Genomic DNA, 17,153 nt, shown 5'->3' with positions numbered 1-17,153 from the left:
AAATAGTTGAATTTTGTTATATTTTCATGTGAGGGAGTGTATAGAGAGGGTTTTGTGTGTAGACTGATATATCTTGACACTGCTAGGCTTGCTTATCTTAAGTCTAGCACTTTGTCTTCCTGACCTGTCTGCACAACCTTCTGAGATAGAAAGCACACACACCCAATCTCTCCAACCAATTTGAGCCACATAGCCCTCTGGGATTAATGCTGAAGTACATCTTCTCCCCCATCTTCTAACCTCCCTTTTCTTCCTGTGCTCCTGTCTCTAGGATATAAACAATGCCTGGGGTGGCCTAGAGCAGGCTGAGAAGGGCTATGAGGAGTGGTTGTTGAATGAGATCCGGAGGCTAGAGAGGCTGGATCACCTGGCAGAGAAGTTCCGGCAGAAGGCATCTATTCACGAGTCCTGGACAGATGGTAAATGCCAACCTGTATGCTTCCTATTGCTGTCAGTTATCTAGAGGGAAAAATATGGGTCTTCCATGGGTTCTCTAGGAGATTTTCTTCTCCAGAGTGCTAGGTCCATTTCTTACTTTATTAGAAAAAAAAAAAAATCACAAAAAGCACCTCTGTTCTGCACTGGCATTCCTTAACCATGCCAGAGGGAGATTTTTTGGATTGAACAGAGCTACAGAACAGAGAAAAGGTTACTGTAAAGTAAATACCACAGTTGGCATTTACAGGAACAGCATAGTGAGATGAGTCCAGTATAAACTGTGACTGCGACGGCTTGAGCTGCACTACCTGCCCATATCTGTTGCTAATGGCAAACTTGCTCGTTTGAAAGTGAGAACTGTGCATCTTTAGGCAAGCAAGCGTGATGGCAAGCCTCAGGCAGGGTGTCTGGAGTGGGGCAGGTGCCCCAGCAAAGGCCCCAGGGTTGTCTGGGTGCCCGGGAGCTGGCTTCAGGGGCATGGGGTCCTGTCCTTCATTTTCTTGTCCTTTGGCTCCCTCCTCAGGTAAGGAAGCAATGCTGCAGCAGAAGGATTACGAAACTGCAACCCTCTCGGAGATAAAGGCCCTGCTGAAGAAACACGAGGCCTTTGAGAGCGACCTGGCTGCACACCAGGACCGCGTGGAACAGATTGCTGCTATTGCACAAGAGCTCAAGTACGGCACCCCGACACACATCCGATGCTTGGGGCCAGGGAGACTTGATCAGCATTGCCCTCTGCCCTCTGGAGAGCCATGAATCCATCCCCATACAAAAATGCTGGGAAGCCCTAGTGTTTCCAAACAGTATCTAGGATACTGTTCTCCAGTATCTAGACATACCAGAAAAGCAGGCCAGAAAATGGTTGAGTCGTGGGTGCCGATGAGGGGGAGGCAGAATTACATTCTCAAGCCAAGTTTCCATCCTCTTCCAGCTTGTTATACTGCCATGAACCCTTTCCTAAAGAGCCTGACCTGCCTCTGGCCCCTGTTAGGATGCAGCGTTGTAACGCTGTCCTACTTTTCCAGGAACAGAGGGAAAGAGCAGAGGATAGCAGGCACTCCAGAGACTCATGGTTTGCTCTGTTTTATCAAAAAAAAAAAAAAGTCCTTACTGCTGAGGAAAAAAGTCTGCTGATTGTTTCAGCCCATAGTGGCCTCTATTGCCACTGCAGGCACTTTGCCCCAGGAATAATGCACAGCATGCACTCCAGCTGGGACTTGCACCAGGGACCCTTTACAGCAGCTCGTTTTCCTCTGGGCCTCCCCTTGGCTTAGCAACCTTCACCTCCACTCCTTTTCCTGGACTGAGGAGTGACACAGGTTACTAGGTGAAACAGGGTCCCATCAGACTGTGAGGCTGATTGCTAGGGAGAGCTGGTCTCTGTAGCACAGAGAGAGATTTTGAAGCTCTGCATGTTCCTTGGCAAAAACAGTTTGAACAATTTGGCTTTGACTTTGTGTCTCATTATTAAAAATACTTATATATCACACTAGCCTATTTCAAGTTAGACAGCATCTGGGCTAGATCATCTCACTTGGGCTGAATGACCATTTTTCTCTAAAAAATCGGGATTATTGGATCAAGATCGTTATCTCCTTTACCAACAAAGATTTACAGAAGTGTTCACTTGACCACTGGAGGATTGACCTTGGAACAGGAGGAGGGTTCAAGGCAATCCTCCATGTCAGTAAGATTAAAACTGAGGCTGGCTAGTCAGCAAGCATTAGCTGATCTGCCACTTCCAAAGCAAATGCTACAGGCCAGGCAAACCGGCTGCGGCTCTAATAGTGACAGGGAAAACTGGGCCCTAAGCTGGGAGACGGCTGATTTCTTCCAAAGTGTGAGAACAGAAGGCTGTGCCATCCTTCCGAAAGCCATCTCCTATGTCAGCAAAGGTGCTGTGCCCAGAAAAAGAGATGGCCGAGTTCTTTCCTCATCCAGAGATCCCCTGCCAGGGAGACTGAGAGGCAGCCCCTGTGGCTGCCCACACCAGGCAAGTGGAGGGGCACAGGCACACTTCACTCCCCAGCACTAGTGGTCCAGCCTGGCTGCATTACAAGCAAGGCTTTCAGTAGCAGTTCTTTCAGCTGCAGTGCTGGCTGTGCAGCAAAGTAGATCAAGGAACTGATCTGGATTAAAAACCCAGAGTTTTTAAGAGAATAAAAAGTTATTTTTAGCCGAAGGCAGTTTCATGACTAGTTTTCCACAAGACTCCACCGACAGTCGAGCCCACACACCTCAGGAGGGGCAATACAATGATGGGAAGAAATGAAGTAGGAGGAAACTGTTTAAACCTGCATTACTGCATAAGAGAAATGCTCATCATATTGCCCAGGGTCATTCAGTAGCTCAGCAAGTTATTCCACCTTCTTTTATGGGTGACACTTCCCAGTTTGGCTGGTCTCCCTCTGCCTGCAAGCTTCTCCCTCTTTGATCATGTGTAGAGCCAAGAGCACACACTCATGCAAGACTACAGCCCTCAGCCTACCCCATGCTCTCCTTTCCCCAGCCATACTCTTTCCAGGAGTGCCAAGCTACAAACGCCCCAGCAAAGCACTGTTATGAGGCATACCAGAGAGAAACCTACACTGTAATTCTGGGATTGTCCTAAATCAATGAATGGGTTGTACGTTTCCACTGTTGCTGAAGGTTGCCACCTCTCCTATGCAACTGTTAGAACATCTTAAGTAGTTTTCTGTGCAATCATAATAAAATCTTTGCTGCCCAATCTCCTGATGTACAAGATGCAGGTAGTTAGCCTACTCGATTTTCTCGTGCAAAATACAGGGGCATACTGCTGCTTCTAATCTGCTTAATCCCAGCCTGAGTAAAAGTCTTCACTCCCCTCCCCTGGTGCCAAGTTATCCCCATCAGGCAGCCAGCACCAATGCCTGTTGGAGCCTTGGGTGGGGGTTGTTTTTCTTCCTGTTGCATGATGTTTGATGTGCCAGTGTCTCCAAAACTAGATACTGCTGTCTTCCTGGCATGTTTTACTTGCAGAGACCATGAGCCCTTTGTTTGCATCTCTCCTTAAGGCTGATAAAATTTTCTCTTTCTTCTCCAAAAGGTCTTAATTTGCTATTTTGTCCTTTTTTCCCCACCCCTCACAGTGAGCTGGACTATTACGATTCTCCAAGTGTCAATGCCAGGTGCCAGAAGATTTGCGATCAGTGGGATAATCTGGGTGCCCTAACCCAGAAACGTAGAGAAGCTTTGGAGGTGAGACATGTTGCCAGTTGGGATTACAGGGGTAGGTCATTTGTGGAGAGCAAGCTGCAGTGCGTGTGAACAGCCAGTTTCTCCTGGAACATCCCAGACTGTAAACCAGGGCTGCATTTCCGAATACTTAGGCAGCTTCTCTACTTCCAGCCCAGTTACGATACCATTTGTTTGCTCAGGCTATTGATTTGTTTATACTTTCTTGTGTTCTGTAATGCTATTCTGCTTGAAAAGACTGTCCTTGTTTGTTTAATTTCAATTGACCTCATATTTTTCCCTCATGGAGAGGAATAAATCTATCTTGTGTGTAATCTTAATAGCAGAGACACTTTTACTGTAGCACTCTCCAAGGAGGTCTGAAAGCTCAGAGAATCCATGTATCTGTGTGATTATTCTTCTCTAACCATCTTTCCTCATTTTCTTTCTTTTTTTTTTTCTTTTTTTTTGTGCACGCTCAGAGGACAGAGAAGCTACTGGAAACAATTGACCAGTTGTACCTGGAATATGCCAAACGAGCTGCCCCTTTCAATAACTGGATGGAAGGGGCCATGGAGGACCTGCAGGACACGTTCATCGTTCACACCATTGAGGAGATCCAGGTACAGAGCAGTCACTTCCACCAGCCAGGGAAATCAGGGGTCTCCTGGATTCCTAACAGTGCTGAATTTGTAGGTCATGTTTTGGTGGTGCTGCTCTAGTGAGTCAGCCTTAGCAAGAGAAACAAAAGGGCCTATGCTTTCCCTTGATTTCTTCAAAAAAAAAGTAATGTATCTGAATAGATAAGAGACATGTTCACACTATTCTAGCTGAGCACAAGGAACTGAAAGTGTATTTTTCATTGTGACTCCAGTATTAGTAATAAGAGCCTGAAAGCTGAGAGGATCTTTTTAGGGTCTTGTGTTTGTTGGTTGGTTTTATTCCAAATGAAGAAAGCTTAGTGCTGCTCTCAGATTCTGTGGGTCAGTTGTCCCATGTTCAGGCCATTTGTTCCTACGTGATGCGGCATGAGGGCAGTTGTTGAGCTGCCAGCTGGGTTTCAGTGCTAAGCAATGGAAAAATCAGGATTCTGTACTTTGTTAGTGGATTGCCATTTGAAGCCAAAGACTTTTTGCCTCCTGAAGACAGCAGAGACAGTATCTCAGTTTTCCCCCTTCTGAAAGGCTGTAATGAGAGGAACTTGAGGTATCTAAAGGTAATTTTCAGACCTTTGGGAGCAGGAATTACCCTTCTCTGGATTCCGGAGGGGACTATTTCTTCTGCTTGATGGGCTCATGAAAAGAATCCAGGTATTCATTTGGATTCAGCTGGCTGAGATGAAGAGCCAGCATATTCTTTCTCTTAGCAGCTGCCACACTGCTGCCACTCCTGACATTGTTCTCTCTCAGGACCTGTTCAGTTTGTCAAAACTGATGAGTTTGTTGCAGGAATGGTTGACAGCAACGTGGCCATCACTGAGGCAGTGAATTGGAGACCAACAGGGAACACAAGGCAGCCGGGGCATCAGAGAGGCAGTGAAATAGCCCTAACCAGGCTTGAGCTCTGTTACTGAACTACAACTTGCTACTTCCACCCTTCCCTTCTGAACAAAGGGGTTCATTAAGTCTTTCATAATGCAGAACAAATCTGAACAGCATTTAAACATTTCCATCATCTCTTTGTGACTGCAGACTGTTTCCCAGCTCCCCCAGACTTGCATTACATTTCTATGGCCACTGCAGCAGCTGCAAAGTAATGAGTCACCGTGTAAGAAAGCAGTTCTACAAAACTAGTTACAGTGTGTGTGTGGTAAGAAAGTGGTCAGTCACGAGGTTTACTTTCATTCCCTCCTCTGTCCACGCTGTTCCTTCCATTATCCCTGCACATGCCTCTCTGTCCCCCATTTGTATTGCTGCTTCTTCCCCTGTGTTTGCTTCCCTAGTCTTGATCTTCCAGGCTTCTGGGATGAAGTATCTTACAGGCCTGTAGAAGCAGTGGGAAATGAGCCAGGACCAACTGGCTTGTCAGCTGTCCACAAGCTACCAGAAAGTGTGCCCCTACCATCGGTCCTCGGATTACAGTCTGGGCACCACAGCAAGATGGGCAACAGAGAGGGCCTGTTGTGTTCAGGGAGAGGGAGCTGTTTTCAGCAACAGGAGCTTGTGCTGCTTGTGCAGGTTTGCTGTGGGCTGGAAGACCTTCACCTGTTTCTAACTTCACTAATCAGACTGGATCTGACTCTTTATTATTCATCTGAAATCATCTTTGATGTAGAACTATTACATACCTAGTGGGAGAACAAAAATGTGGTGCATTTAGACAAGTACTCCAGCATTCTTCCCAAAGGGGGCTGAGAGCCATTCACAGAGCAATAACGGAGAAATAGATCCATTATATTATGAGGCAGAATTATTCCATCATGTTTTGGGATGTGATCTCTGTCCCTGGTCAACATGGGTTGGAAACAATGAGGAAAAATGAGAATTCATTTCATTTAACTACTTAAAGCAGCCTGTTTAGTGATGCTGGGAGGTGCTGAAAGTGTGCTAGAGTAGACTATTTTATATCCTGGGAATATATAAGCTTTTGCAGTCACTTCTGTAGGGATATATTTGCTGAAGAGGCTACTCAGTGACTAATGCTCTTCTTTGCTGCTGCCCTCCTTCTACAGGGATTGACCACAGCCCACGAACAGTTCAAAGCCACTTTGCCAGATGCCGACAAAGAGCGACAGGCCATCCTGGGAATCCACAATGAAGTCTCAAAGATCGTCCAGACATACCACGTCAACATGGCAGGAACGAATCCATACACTACAATCACCCCACAGGAGATCAATGGCAAATGGGAACATGTGAGTTCTTTACAACCTTGTAGTCAGTGTGGGGGAGGCTGCTTCTTAGTCACTGGGGCCCCAGGAAGGGGATTATTTAATCTGAGTTATCCTTGATGCTTACTTCTGAGCTCCTGCACATTTGCCATTTGCTTTCGGCTCAAATGTCATGTGCTGGGAAATTGGAAGACACCTTTAAAATATATTCCTAAGGGTGTCATCCCTTTTCATTCCTTTTTTTTTTGTTTTGTTTTTAACAAGAGATGCTAAATTAAAAAATCTGAGATTTTAAGTCCTCATTTGACCTGAAAAGCAAGTAAGTATGTCATGGGAGTCAATATCCTTCTCCACCATTCAACCGTTCAAATGTTCAGTCTCCACAGACCAGGAGCCTTCCAATGCTGTAATCCTAAAAGAGCAGATAATCTTAATACCAGTTTATGCTGGTGGTTCTTACCACAAACTCAGTGATATCTGTAGCTACTACAATTCAGCCTGCATCAGGCACCAAACCCCCAGATAGTGGATGAAAGCTTCTTTTCATGGCCTGAGATGAATTTGCAGTCCTGCAGTGAATAGGATTCACATTCCTTGAGCCTCCCTGCCCAGGCCTAAAAATTATGACTGCTTTTTTTCAGTACAAACATCTTAGCGCATTACAGGCCCTTTTGCAACGCCACTCACAGTGGATCTCTGTACTTTTGCTGTCTCCAAATCCTAACCCTAGAGAGAGCCCAGGTCCAACAAGCACCCCACCTGGGGCTCCCCCCCAAAAAAGCCCTGGATTAAATGCTTCTGGCAGCCCTCACCCTCTTTTGGAAGCCCCTTCACAACCCCACTCACACTGGGGCTCTGTCATTTCTCTCTCCAAACCTTACCCCTTCCTTGCATCAATTCCTATAGTTATTATTCACTTAGTTTTGCATGTATTAAATGCACGTTTTTTCACTCTTTGCTCTAGGTGAGGCAGCTGGTTCCTAGAAGGGATCAAGCACTGATGGAGGAACACGCTCGCCAGCAGCAAAATGAACGACTTCGTAAGCAGTTTGGTGCACAGGCCAATGTCATTGGACCCTGGATCCAGACCAAGATGGAGGTATTGCTTTTCTCATTTTCAGTCTGTTTTCCTTTGTGATTTTCACTGATACTTGGTTCTTTTTTTTTTTTTTTTTTTGACTACTGTTTTGGTAATTTTTCCTTCAGATTGCAACAAGATAAACTTTCATAGAAAATATGGAGAATACAAAGATTGATACCAATTACTGAAGTGCTTTTACTTTTCTTCCCCTAACTCTTCAGTAAAGTGATAAAAATACATTACTTAAAATGGGGAACGGTGGTATTTGAATAGAGTCAAATATATATGCAGCAAGAGAAAGACTCTACATCAAAAGCATATTTTCCATAACTGCTTTCACAGCAATTGCACACATCTTGGTACACATGAGAAAATATATACAACTAGCATGTCAAACATCAGCAGAAAAGAAACATTTTTAATGGAAATCTTCTCTCTTTAGGTAAGATTTGAATTAAAATTGGAGTTGATGAGATGAAAGAATGTGAAGCTGTTACTGATGGTAGGAGATGTAAAGAATAGAGCAGTTACAGACATTGCTTTATGAAGGGACTGACAGTGGTGGACAGCACATCAAGAGAAGATCTTTCTTGCTACATTACTAGCTTATGGAATGCAGTTTCATTTTTTTGCATCTTTATATTAGACACATTTCATGTGACACACCCCACTTGGAAAATGTTCAAGGCTCTGCTGAAATTTTTGCTGACAGTGTCTCAGCTCATCTCAAGTAACTGCTCTCTGAGATGTTTTTCTCTGAATCATCATCCTATGCAAGTGTGAAATAGCTGCATTAAATGTCAGCCATGTTAAGGCTTTTCCTTCTAATGGGGTGTAACTCCTTTCCCTTTGTTAATTTAATGCAGGAGATTGGCCGCATTTCAATAGAGATGCACGGGACCCTGGAGGACCAGCTCAACCACTTGCGGCAGTATGAGAAGAGCATCGTGAATTACAAACCAAAGATTGACCAGTTGGAAGGAGACCACCAACAGATCCAGGAGGCTCTTATCTTTGACAACAAGCACACCAACTACACCATGGAGGTAAGTGTTTTGCAAAGCCTTTTCCCTGCTGGAGTGTAGTGCCAGCAGATCAGACAGCCTGATCTGTTGTGGCCAGTTAGCACCAGCCACATCCTGCTCAGGCAATGTGTTGTGGTTCTCAGCAAAGAGGAGAGCTTGACAGTATGGCCAAGCATGCAACGTGTTAATAAATTTCTTTTCAGCCTTGCTGTACTTCATACCAATGTGGTCCACTGTTCTTCCAAATACAGACAATAGAAATAACCTAAATGAGATTTCAACAGTATTGCTTGAAAAATTGGCTGGCCTTGTTTCTTCTGCCACCTGACTGTGGCAGCCTATTAGCTGGGATTAGAAAGACCAGACAGGCGTTGGTGAGTTTGAGTTGCTACAGCCTTGAAGAAGAAAGAAGTCCAACAAAACCTTTTTAAAATCAGAGTCTGGCTTTCTGTTGACAACGTGAGATTTCTTGGAAGCAATCTGAATTCAGCATGAGTCCAGCAGAACACAGACAGGCTTTGAAACTTGCTTTTTGGTTTCTGGCCAGCTCTTCATTGAACAACAGCAGATGCAGTGGAGCACCAATGTATTTCAAGGACTGTGGTTTATTTATTTTCTTGGTTCATGTAAGGAGAGTTTTCTGCCCAACTAAGTCTTAGAAGCATTGGGTTTGATTCTCATTTGTGTTAAAGGCCCCCACTGTGTTGCTCTACTAGGAAAAGAAGTTTGCAATAGGACCAAGACTTTATTACAAGCAGGAATTGGCCTCTTCAATGTTTTTTACAGTCAAAATTCAGATTTTAAATATCCGTCTGGCTTACAATGTGGATGAGAAGGAAATGTTTCTGAGCAAGTGGACTTCTACCTTGGCCACCAGGATCATTTAATTTGAAACAAGTAGCATATTTGATCCAATGGCCTCAGAGGCAGAAGGACTTTTTAATTTATATAATTTATAAATTGTCTTGTCCTCTTTTTTCCAGCATATCCGAGTGGGCTGGGAGCAGCTATTAACAACAATTGCTAGAACCATCAATGAAGTGGAAAACCAGATTCTGACCCGTGATGCCAAAGGAATCAGCCAGGAACAGATGAACGAGTTCCGGGCTTCTTTCAACCATTTCGACAGGGTAAGTCAGTGCTGACTGCAGCTTGGTAAGTTACAAGCTCCCATGTAGACTGTGCAGTGCAATAACAAACAGTCACTGTAATAAAACTAGATTAATAGAAGAGGCTTAATTCTTAAAAATGCCACTCCTGTGGAGCAGGGAGATTGCCAAGAGATCATTAGCCTGGGAGGAGAAGTATATCTGAAACAGAAAGTTTCTTGATAAAGCTAAAGTGTGAAAAAGTTTGAAGGCTTATTTAGAAAATTACATTTTTACCCCAGCTTCACTATCTTAGTTTATAATCCATAGTTTATAAATCCTTTGGAGCAGCCGTCCTGTGCTCTGATACACCATCACATACACCAGTACTGAAGGAACCAGCATTGTTCTTGTATGGAGCAAACAGGAGGATCTATGCGCAGAATGACATTACATAATGTAGATAAACCCTGATGCAAAGCTTGCCTTGCCTTACTGTGGAGATACCTGTCAAGGCACTAACAGGTACAATAAGAATTCCTCAAAGGAAATCCTCCTCCCCTCAATTTGCCACTCTCCCTGCAGCTCTTCCTTCTCCATTGAGAAGCCATCAGCTGGCATCCCTCTACCAAACAAATCAGAAAGCTGTCAACGCAGGGAGGCAGAGACAGCAGCCCCAGCCTGACACCATCTCATGACTGGTTCTGTAGGCTCAGTTATCAGCCCCCTCACTGTTGTCTGGAAATCCGTGCGCCTGCAGAGATACTAAGTAAGATGCAAATGTAGGTGCTCTCCACCATTTGCTGCACCAGTCAGACTGTTTGAAAGGTCTCCAGAGAACAGGGCCCTCTCAGAGGCTGGCAATGTTTTCAGATTGCTGAGCACTAGCCATTTCAGCCCCTCTCTAGCTGCCAAAGGAAAACCAAAAACATAGCTTCTTTCCTTGGCAGAAGAACCCAGAAAGCACTGTAAGTTTTATATTTTGACTTTCATGTCATTTGCCCCTTCCTGCACAACAGTCTGAATGATAATGCAGAGAAAAAATGTCTTTCCCAATCTTCAGCTGTCTGTTTGAATTATGAAGGCTTAAGTCTGGCTTTAAAAAGCTGATTGTTTGAGGAAAGTCACATGGAATTTGCCCCACAATCCTGTCTGTAGCTTTCTTTCTCTGGCCAGAGATGGTGGCTGCAGGCAGGGGTTCTTCAATGCCTGGGGCTGCCTGAGCAAAAATTTTGCGGGGCAAATGGGGATTCTCAGTTCCTGTCATAGTTTGTGATCATGGGTACATCCAAACACTGATGTTTGGGGAATGGGGAATGAGGAAAGGGAAGAGCAGCTGCCAAGCCACGTTGTGCCATGCTGTACAGCAGTGCTGTTTTCAGAGCTGAGCACTTCAAACAGCCTTGCCAGTCAAAGCTCCACCTTATGTGCAGGTCTCATAAATACAGCAATAACACTGCTCCCTTGAGCTTCAGCTGTTTTTCTTTGTCTGTTCGTGGGATGCCCTGACAGCTCAGCTTCCTCGGGTGTGTTGCCAAACATACCTGCCCTCACCTACTCCTTTGGTGGGACTTTTGACTAGAAGAATAAGGCAATGCTTCCCACTGCCTCTGCCTGCTTACCTGCACTCCAGGTTACTAGCGAAACACAGGGCTTCTGGCACTATGGATAACAAGCAGTGATGCGAGCAATTCACTTGGGAGATTGAGATCTTGAGGCTTCTGAGCATTGACTGTTTTTGTCACTGAAATGCTCTCAAGATGTGACGAGCTTTCTCAGAAGGAACTGTTCCAAGAGCATTTTTAGCACATCCTGAAATGTCATTGTGATATCTAATGTTGTGCACTTTTTATTTTTCTTCCCTATCTTTCTATCTGCATGTCATTCTTCCTCTCCCTCCTCTCACCCACTGCATGGGGCACCTATTTGTTGTCTTTCCGCCTCCCTTTGATCTCCTCTGTGTCTCCCTTCCTTCTGCCCACACCGTCACCCCACTGGCACTGCATGTCCTGCTGCCTGGCACACCGCATAACCAGGACCACTCCGGCACACTTGGCCCTGAGGAATTCAAAGCCTGTCTCATCAGCTTGGGTTACGATATTGGAAACGATGCACAGGTACTGAATGCTAGTGGTGAACACAGCCAGATATTAAACTGTGAAAAAATAACAGTTTTTTTCCTTTCTTTTCTTGTTTGTCTTAATCCATCTATCATTCTTGTGTTTGACTGTAAATGCATCATTTTTCTATACTACTTCCTTCCTAAATGTACCTTGGTATCTATTCCTTCTTAATTCCCTAATTGTTTGTCTTCGGCAAATTCCTTTTATATCTTCAAACTATTCCATTTATGTCTGTGTCACTTAACAATCCTTCTCTTGTCCGTCTCTCAATCGGTCTTGCTTGATATCTTCATTCCTCTTTTTCATCATCAACGTGTCCCTTGTGTGTAAACTGTTTCATTTCCAAAACTACCTTTATTTCTTTATGGTTTCACAAACTACCTGTGTTGTATTGTTTTTCATTGTCTTGTAAATACTTTCTTCCTAAAACTCATTCTTTGTAATGTCTCCTGTGGGTTCATTTCTCCCTGGCCTGGTCTCCCTTTTCTTTCTTGGCTTTTTCCATCTTTGCATCACTCTCTGTAGAAGAAGACTGGTATGATGGATTGTGAAGATTTCCGAGCCTGCCTTATCTCCATGGGTTACAATATGGTAATGTAGAGCCCTCTGTCACTCCTGTTCAAAGTGATTCTTATAGCCACCTTCAAAAAGAAAGGGAGAATGTGTAGCGAATCAAGGTAAACGCAGTCTTGCTTTCCAGCAATGGAAGTTAAATCTAGCACATGTAAAATTCTTGTCTCGCAGCAGTAGCTGAAGGTTAAAAAAAAATGAAATCATTGTCTAATTCCTGTGTATGTCAAATAAGAGTTGTATTTATCAAACTGTGCAGCTACAAGTGGAAGAAACAATAAATTTTTCATATCGCTCTGTGCAGTATGCACAGTGGCATATAAGCTCCCCAGCCCTGGGCATCAGTTGAACTCATCTGGACATATGCACAGCCTGATTTCTGAGTACACTCAGATGCCACTCCTCTCATTCACTTATTTCACATCCATCTTCCTGTTCGTGTAAGTAGGTTCAAGTTCCAGTCATCTTCCCTGTAGCTTTTTCCTCACCAGAGTACCTGCGTATTCACAACAGGAACAGGGCACCTTGAGAGGCATGATAACTAATGGGGAAAGCTTCCCCAAAGACTGAGGTTCATTAAAGGGCAGGAGAACAGCGTAGTGCAGAAATGTTGAACTGTACGCTCAGTACCTTTGTTCCCGATACCAGGCAAAGCTGTGTTGATTTGTCATACTTATCAGCCCAGTGTAAACACAGACTCTTTAAAGTAGTGTGCCAAGCTGTAGTAACATTTGATTAGACACCTCAATTAATCTTGCAGGTGTACTGATCTAGAGGTGTTAGAAGAGCCTGTTCCCAGGAGAAGACTCAGCTGTGCTTTCCCCTTCCTCCTTACCTGGGGAGGAAGGAGTCCCAGAGATGAAAATAGATAATTGTTTATATGAAAGAATAAAAAATAAAAAAAGGAATAAAAAAGTTGCTACAGGGTTTTGGCCTCTCTAGCAAACTTACCTGTAGCACCTTTCCTGTAAAGGCTATACTTCCCTGGGCCTCTTCGGATCTGCAAGTCCTTTTCCAAAGCCTGTCTAATTAGGATGAACAAGATAATATTAAGGGCCCCCAGAGAGGTTTCTTCTGGTGGATGCTGTTCTGGCAGCTGAGGAGAACCATAAAAGTTCTCTTCTAGTAAATGAAAGTAAAAGGATTTGAGGAATGCAGATCTCCCAATATCGCTACAGGCATCTAGCACAACATGTAGTACAGAGAAAGCTGCATCTTCCCCTGAGGTCTGTGTGACATTGTTCCCTGATAGGAGTGTTGTCCTAGAGCCAGATGGAGCTGGATGTTATCCTAGGTCACAGCTGAAAGTATTTTATTCCAAAGGACAAATGATTGGGAAGCCTTTGTACACAACAGACAGATTAAAAAAGAAAATTCTGACAAAAGGTTGAAGTTGTTACTGTCTGGCTTTGTTTTCCTAGCTGTAAGATGTGCTGCAGAACAGTTGTTCCCCACTGTCATAGCACTGCTGCCCAAGCATCCTGGCTTACATGCCTGTCTTGTTCCCCAGGGGGAGGCAGAGTTTGCCCGCATCATGAGCATCGTCGACCCTAATCGCCTGGGTGTAGTGACGTTCCAGGCCTTCATCGACTTCATGTCCCGGGAAACAGCAGACACAGATACTGCTGACCAGGTTATGGCTTCCTTCAAGATCCTGGCTGGAGATAAGGTGAGGCTCTACATCCTCCTTTCCAATCTTCATTGCTCCTGCTTCCCTTTTTCCCTCCTGTCTCCAAGAGTGTCAAGGGGAGTGCTCTCTAGCAAGGAGAGTTTTCACAAGACCACTGTGCAGTGCTAGAGGAGTACAGGGTTAAAGTGTGGGTTAACAGGCAGCCTGCCAAGCAACTGAAGTCCTGTTCCTCTGTCAGTCAGAACTATGCTGCCCACTCTGGCATTAAAAATTGAATTTAAGAGCTTAGCTGCAATTTGTTATTTCAAAATGTATGAACAGATTCAACAGATGGTTCAAAAAATAGTTTTGAAAAACTGTTAGTTTTTCAAGAATAAAAAACTATTTAAAAATATTTTTCAAGAAAAAGAGCTATTAGCTGTAAACTTGAGGTGATCTTTGTATATATCACTACTGCTGTTATATGATCAATACTAGATTTTCATTGAGGATATGCTCTGTATGCAAGTTCTGTGATTTAAAAAGGGCATCTTTTAATAATAGAAATTGGCCAAAAATAGGAAAACTCACAGAATGAATGTAAAATACTAATTTTCTAAATTTGCATCAGTGGAGCCAGCTGATATAAAAATAAATATATTCTTATTTTTCTCATATAAAAATCCCCACTAATCTTTGCTACAACTGCATAAATAAGTAGTATATCAATTATTAATGATTCTCTGTATTTGCTAATGATTTTGTTCATCTCACAAGAAATTTCTTTGGTTGTGATGAGTTATCCTTTCATCCACTACTGTTTTCTGTGTTTTACTAATAATCTTTTAATAACCAATAATGTAGAAACTTATGATGCCCATTTTTCTCTAAGGCATTATACCTGACTAAAGCCAGTTCTATTGTCTTTCAAGGCTTGAAAATTCCAGCTTATTGTGACAAGCTAAAACACTGAATAAATAAGTTTTTTGGCATAGAGTTTTATTTACTAACTCATCTACTCTGTACAGTACTTCAAATAAAATTTTCAGTGTTTAATATGCTTCAGTGACTACAACATGAATCAGACAGGATTTCATTATGAAGAAAAATCTTATTAATTCCAGTCATGAAACTGAAAGACATGAAAAAACGTATAGAAAGTCAAAGGAGAGAGAGAGATGCTCTGAAACCTGAGCCATTTTTCAGAAGACTGCAAGGGAGTCAGTTAGCTAAATACAACATGTTGGTTAGCAAACAGGCAGTTACTGTTACCAGCTGCATGAAGAGAAGCCAAGCTAGCCTCACCTCAGCTGAATGAGCTTCCAGAAGTCAGTTTTATGTAAGACATTTTACTTGCCTATTAAAAATGTATGTTGTGAAAGGCAAAGATTGTCAGCAGAGCTGTGAAAGCAAGAGGAAGTGTTGGCTTGTCTGCTGCCTGCATCAGTGCCACCAACCAGTGCTAGTGGGGATGGCTCCTTTCTGTGGTCTGAAGAGAGGCAACAGCAATTCCCAAGTGTCATGAACCACTGCCAGTGAGAGCAGGATCCAAATTAAACTGCTTCCTTCTATTTGCCTTCAGTAGGACCTCCACTTTCAACGAAAAGGGTCAATTTCACGCTAACAATTTACCTGACCTACCACCAGGTCTTTTCTTTAGGTGTGCCAGCATCTCTCCTGCAAAAACAATCCTCCTATCCATTTTTTAAAACATATTATTGGCCAAACTGTTTACGGATGTACAGTCCTAGTCTAGCTGTGGTCTGTCCCTGTCATCTGCTGCCCTTGGGGGACAGGGAGCGATTGTCCCGGGAGGAAGGTCAGTCTTCTGAAAATAATGCTTGCCTTATCTTGTGTCCTCGTTGCAGAACTACATCACTGTGGACGAATTGCGGCGGGAACTGCCTCCTGATCAGGCTGAATACTGCATTGCTAGAATGGCACCCTACAACGGCCGTGATGCCGTACCCGGTGCCCTGGACTACATGTCCTTCTCCACAGCGCTCTATGGCGAAAGTGACCTTTAACTTTTTTCTGTCCCACCACACGCTCCCTCCCCTCTCCCCCGTCCAACACACCCTTCTTTCTCTTTGCAAAGCAGCCTCTGCTCCGCTCTTTTTTGTGTTTCCCTGTTTTGCTTCAGATAACAGATCACATTTTTAAGTGGGGGGGAGGACATTGACATGACACCGCCTACCTTGCCCTTGAAATGACAGTTTACAAAATTATTTTGTGCAAAAAAAGTTACGTTTTAAAAAGAACAGACATATTTTATTATAGAAAAAAAGGTATTTTTCTCCACCAGATTGAAACTTAAAATGAAAATGTTAAAATATTACACCAAATATTTTTTGTTGTGACATAGAAAGTCGAGCACAATGTTACATTCCATCCTTTCCAAAAAGAACCAAACAACAACAAAACGCCACTTGTTCTGTTAACTTTTACATTTGCGTATGTCTCTTTATCACGTTTATCTTTGGAGGGGGGAAGGCACACAAGTGCATGTGTTTGCTGGTTCACTCATTTCATGAAAATATTTTATGATAAACTTTTGAAATTGCTGTGTTTTCTAGGGAAAAAATAATGTACACAGCTCATGTTTTCATATTTAATTAAAAAATACAATATGCCTCCTATGTTTATCAGTGCACAACTTTTTTTGTTGCTGAGAGTTGTCTGGTTTCAGAACATGAAGCTTGAGAGTTGATAACTTTGATATTGCTTGTCACAAACCATATTAAAAATTTCTTGTGATAACAAATCTAGACTTTATTCATTTGTACAGTAAATGTTTAATCCTCTTTAATTGAAACCACAGGCACGAAGAAGAGAATCCAAAATGTTTTTTCATCAAAATTACAGTCCTTTGAATGTCATCTTCCCTCTCCCTTAACTTTTAATTTTTGTTTAATTAAGTTGGAAATTTCACAGATTTCTGACCACTTTAAATTAGATTTATACCATTTTTAACCATTCCTTACACACACACACCTCTAGGAACAATGTCCTCATTATTCCTTAGAAAACAGTACAGAATTTGTTACTAGAGCTATACAAACAATCACCATATTTTGAACCATCTAATGAGAAGTTCCTCCACTGTTCCATGCTCAGCATTCAATATCTCACTGCTTTTAATATCGCATCTTCTGACACTGTAAATTCTTCCAGAGCACTCAAGAACATCTTCG

General features: G+C 43.1%; 1 protein-coding gene across 6 annotated transcripts in view; it reads left to right on the top strand.

The window, feature by feature from the left end:
* The window catches only part of ACTN1 (actinin alpha 1), an 85,349-nt gene extending 68,626 nt beyond the window's left edge, over positions 1 to 16,723 (top strand). For 2 of the 6 annotated variants that reach the window (XM_084519489.1, XM_084519488.1), the window contains exons 11-22: positions 272 to 419; positions 962 to 1,112; positions 3,549 to 3,657; positions 4,116 to 4,256; positions 6,305 to 6,487; positions 7,428 to 7,562; positions 8,411 to 8,590; positions 9,553 to 9,699; positions 11,694 to 11,774; positions 12,306 to 12,371; positions 13,861 to 14,019; positions 15,828 to 16,723. In XM_084519489.1, the coding sequence (XP_084375615.1) occupies positions 272 to 419; positions 962 to 1,112; positions 3,549 to 3,657; positions 4,116 to 4,256; positions 6,305 to 6,487; positions 7,428 to 7,562; positions 8,411 to 8,590; positions 9,553 to 9,699; positions 11,694 to 11,774; positions 12,306 to 12,371; positions 13,861 to 14,019; positions 15,828 to 15,986 (1,659 nt within the window). In that variant the 3' untranslated portion in view covers positions 15,987 to 16,723. The remainder of the gene's footprint in view (positions 1 to 271; positions 420 to 961; positions 1,113 to 3,548; positions 3,658 to 4,115; positions 4,257 to 6,304; positions 6,488 to 7,427; positions 7,563 to 8,410; positions 8,591 to 9,552; positions 9,700 to 11,693; positions 11,775 to 12,305; positions 12,372 to 13,860; positions 14,020 to 15,827) is intronic. The other 4 variants (XM_084519486.1, XM_084519485.1, XM_084519484.1 and 1 more) reach the window with 2 other exon arrangements.
* Positions 16,724 to 17,153: the final 430 nt, after the last annotated feature.

Source organism: Aythya ferina (assembly GCF_964211825.1).
Source record: "Aythya ferina genome assembly, chromosome: 5".
Classification (NCBI taxonomy): domain Eukaryota; kingdom Metazoa; phylum Chordata; class Aves; order Anseriformes; family Anatidae; genus Aythya; species Aythya ferina.
Note: the sequence above shows the minus strand (reverse complement) of the source record. Positions and strands in the feature narration are given on the sequence as shown.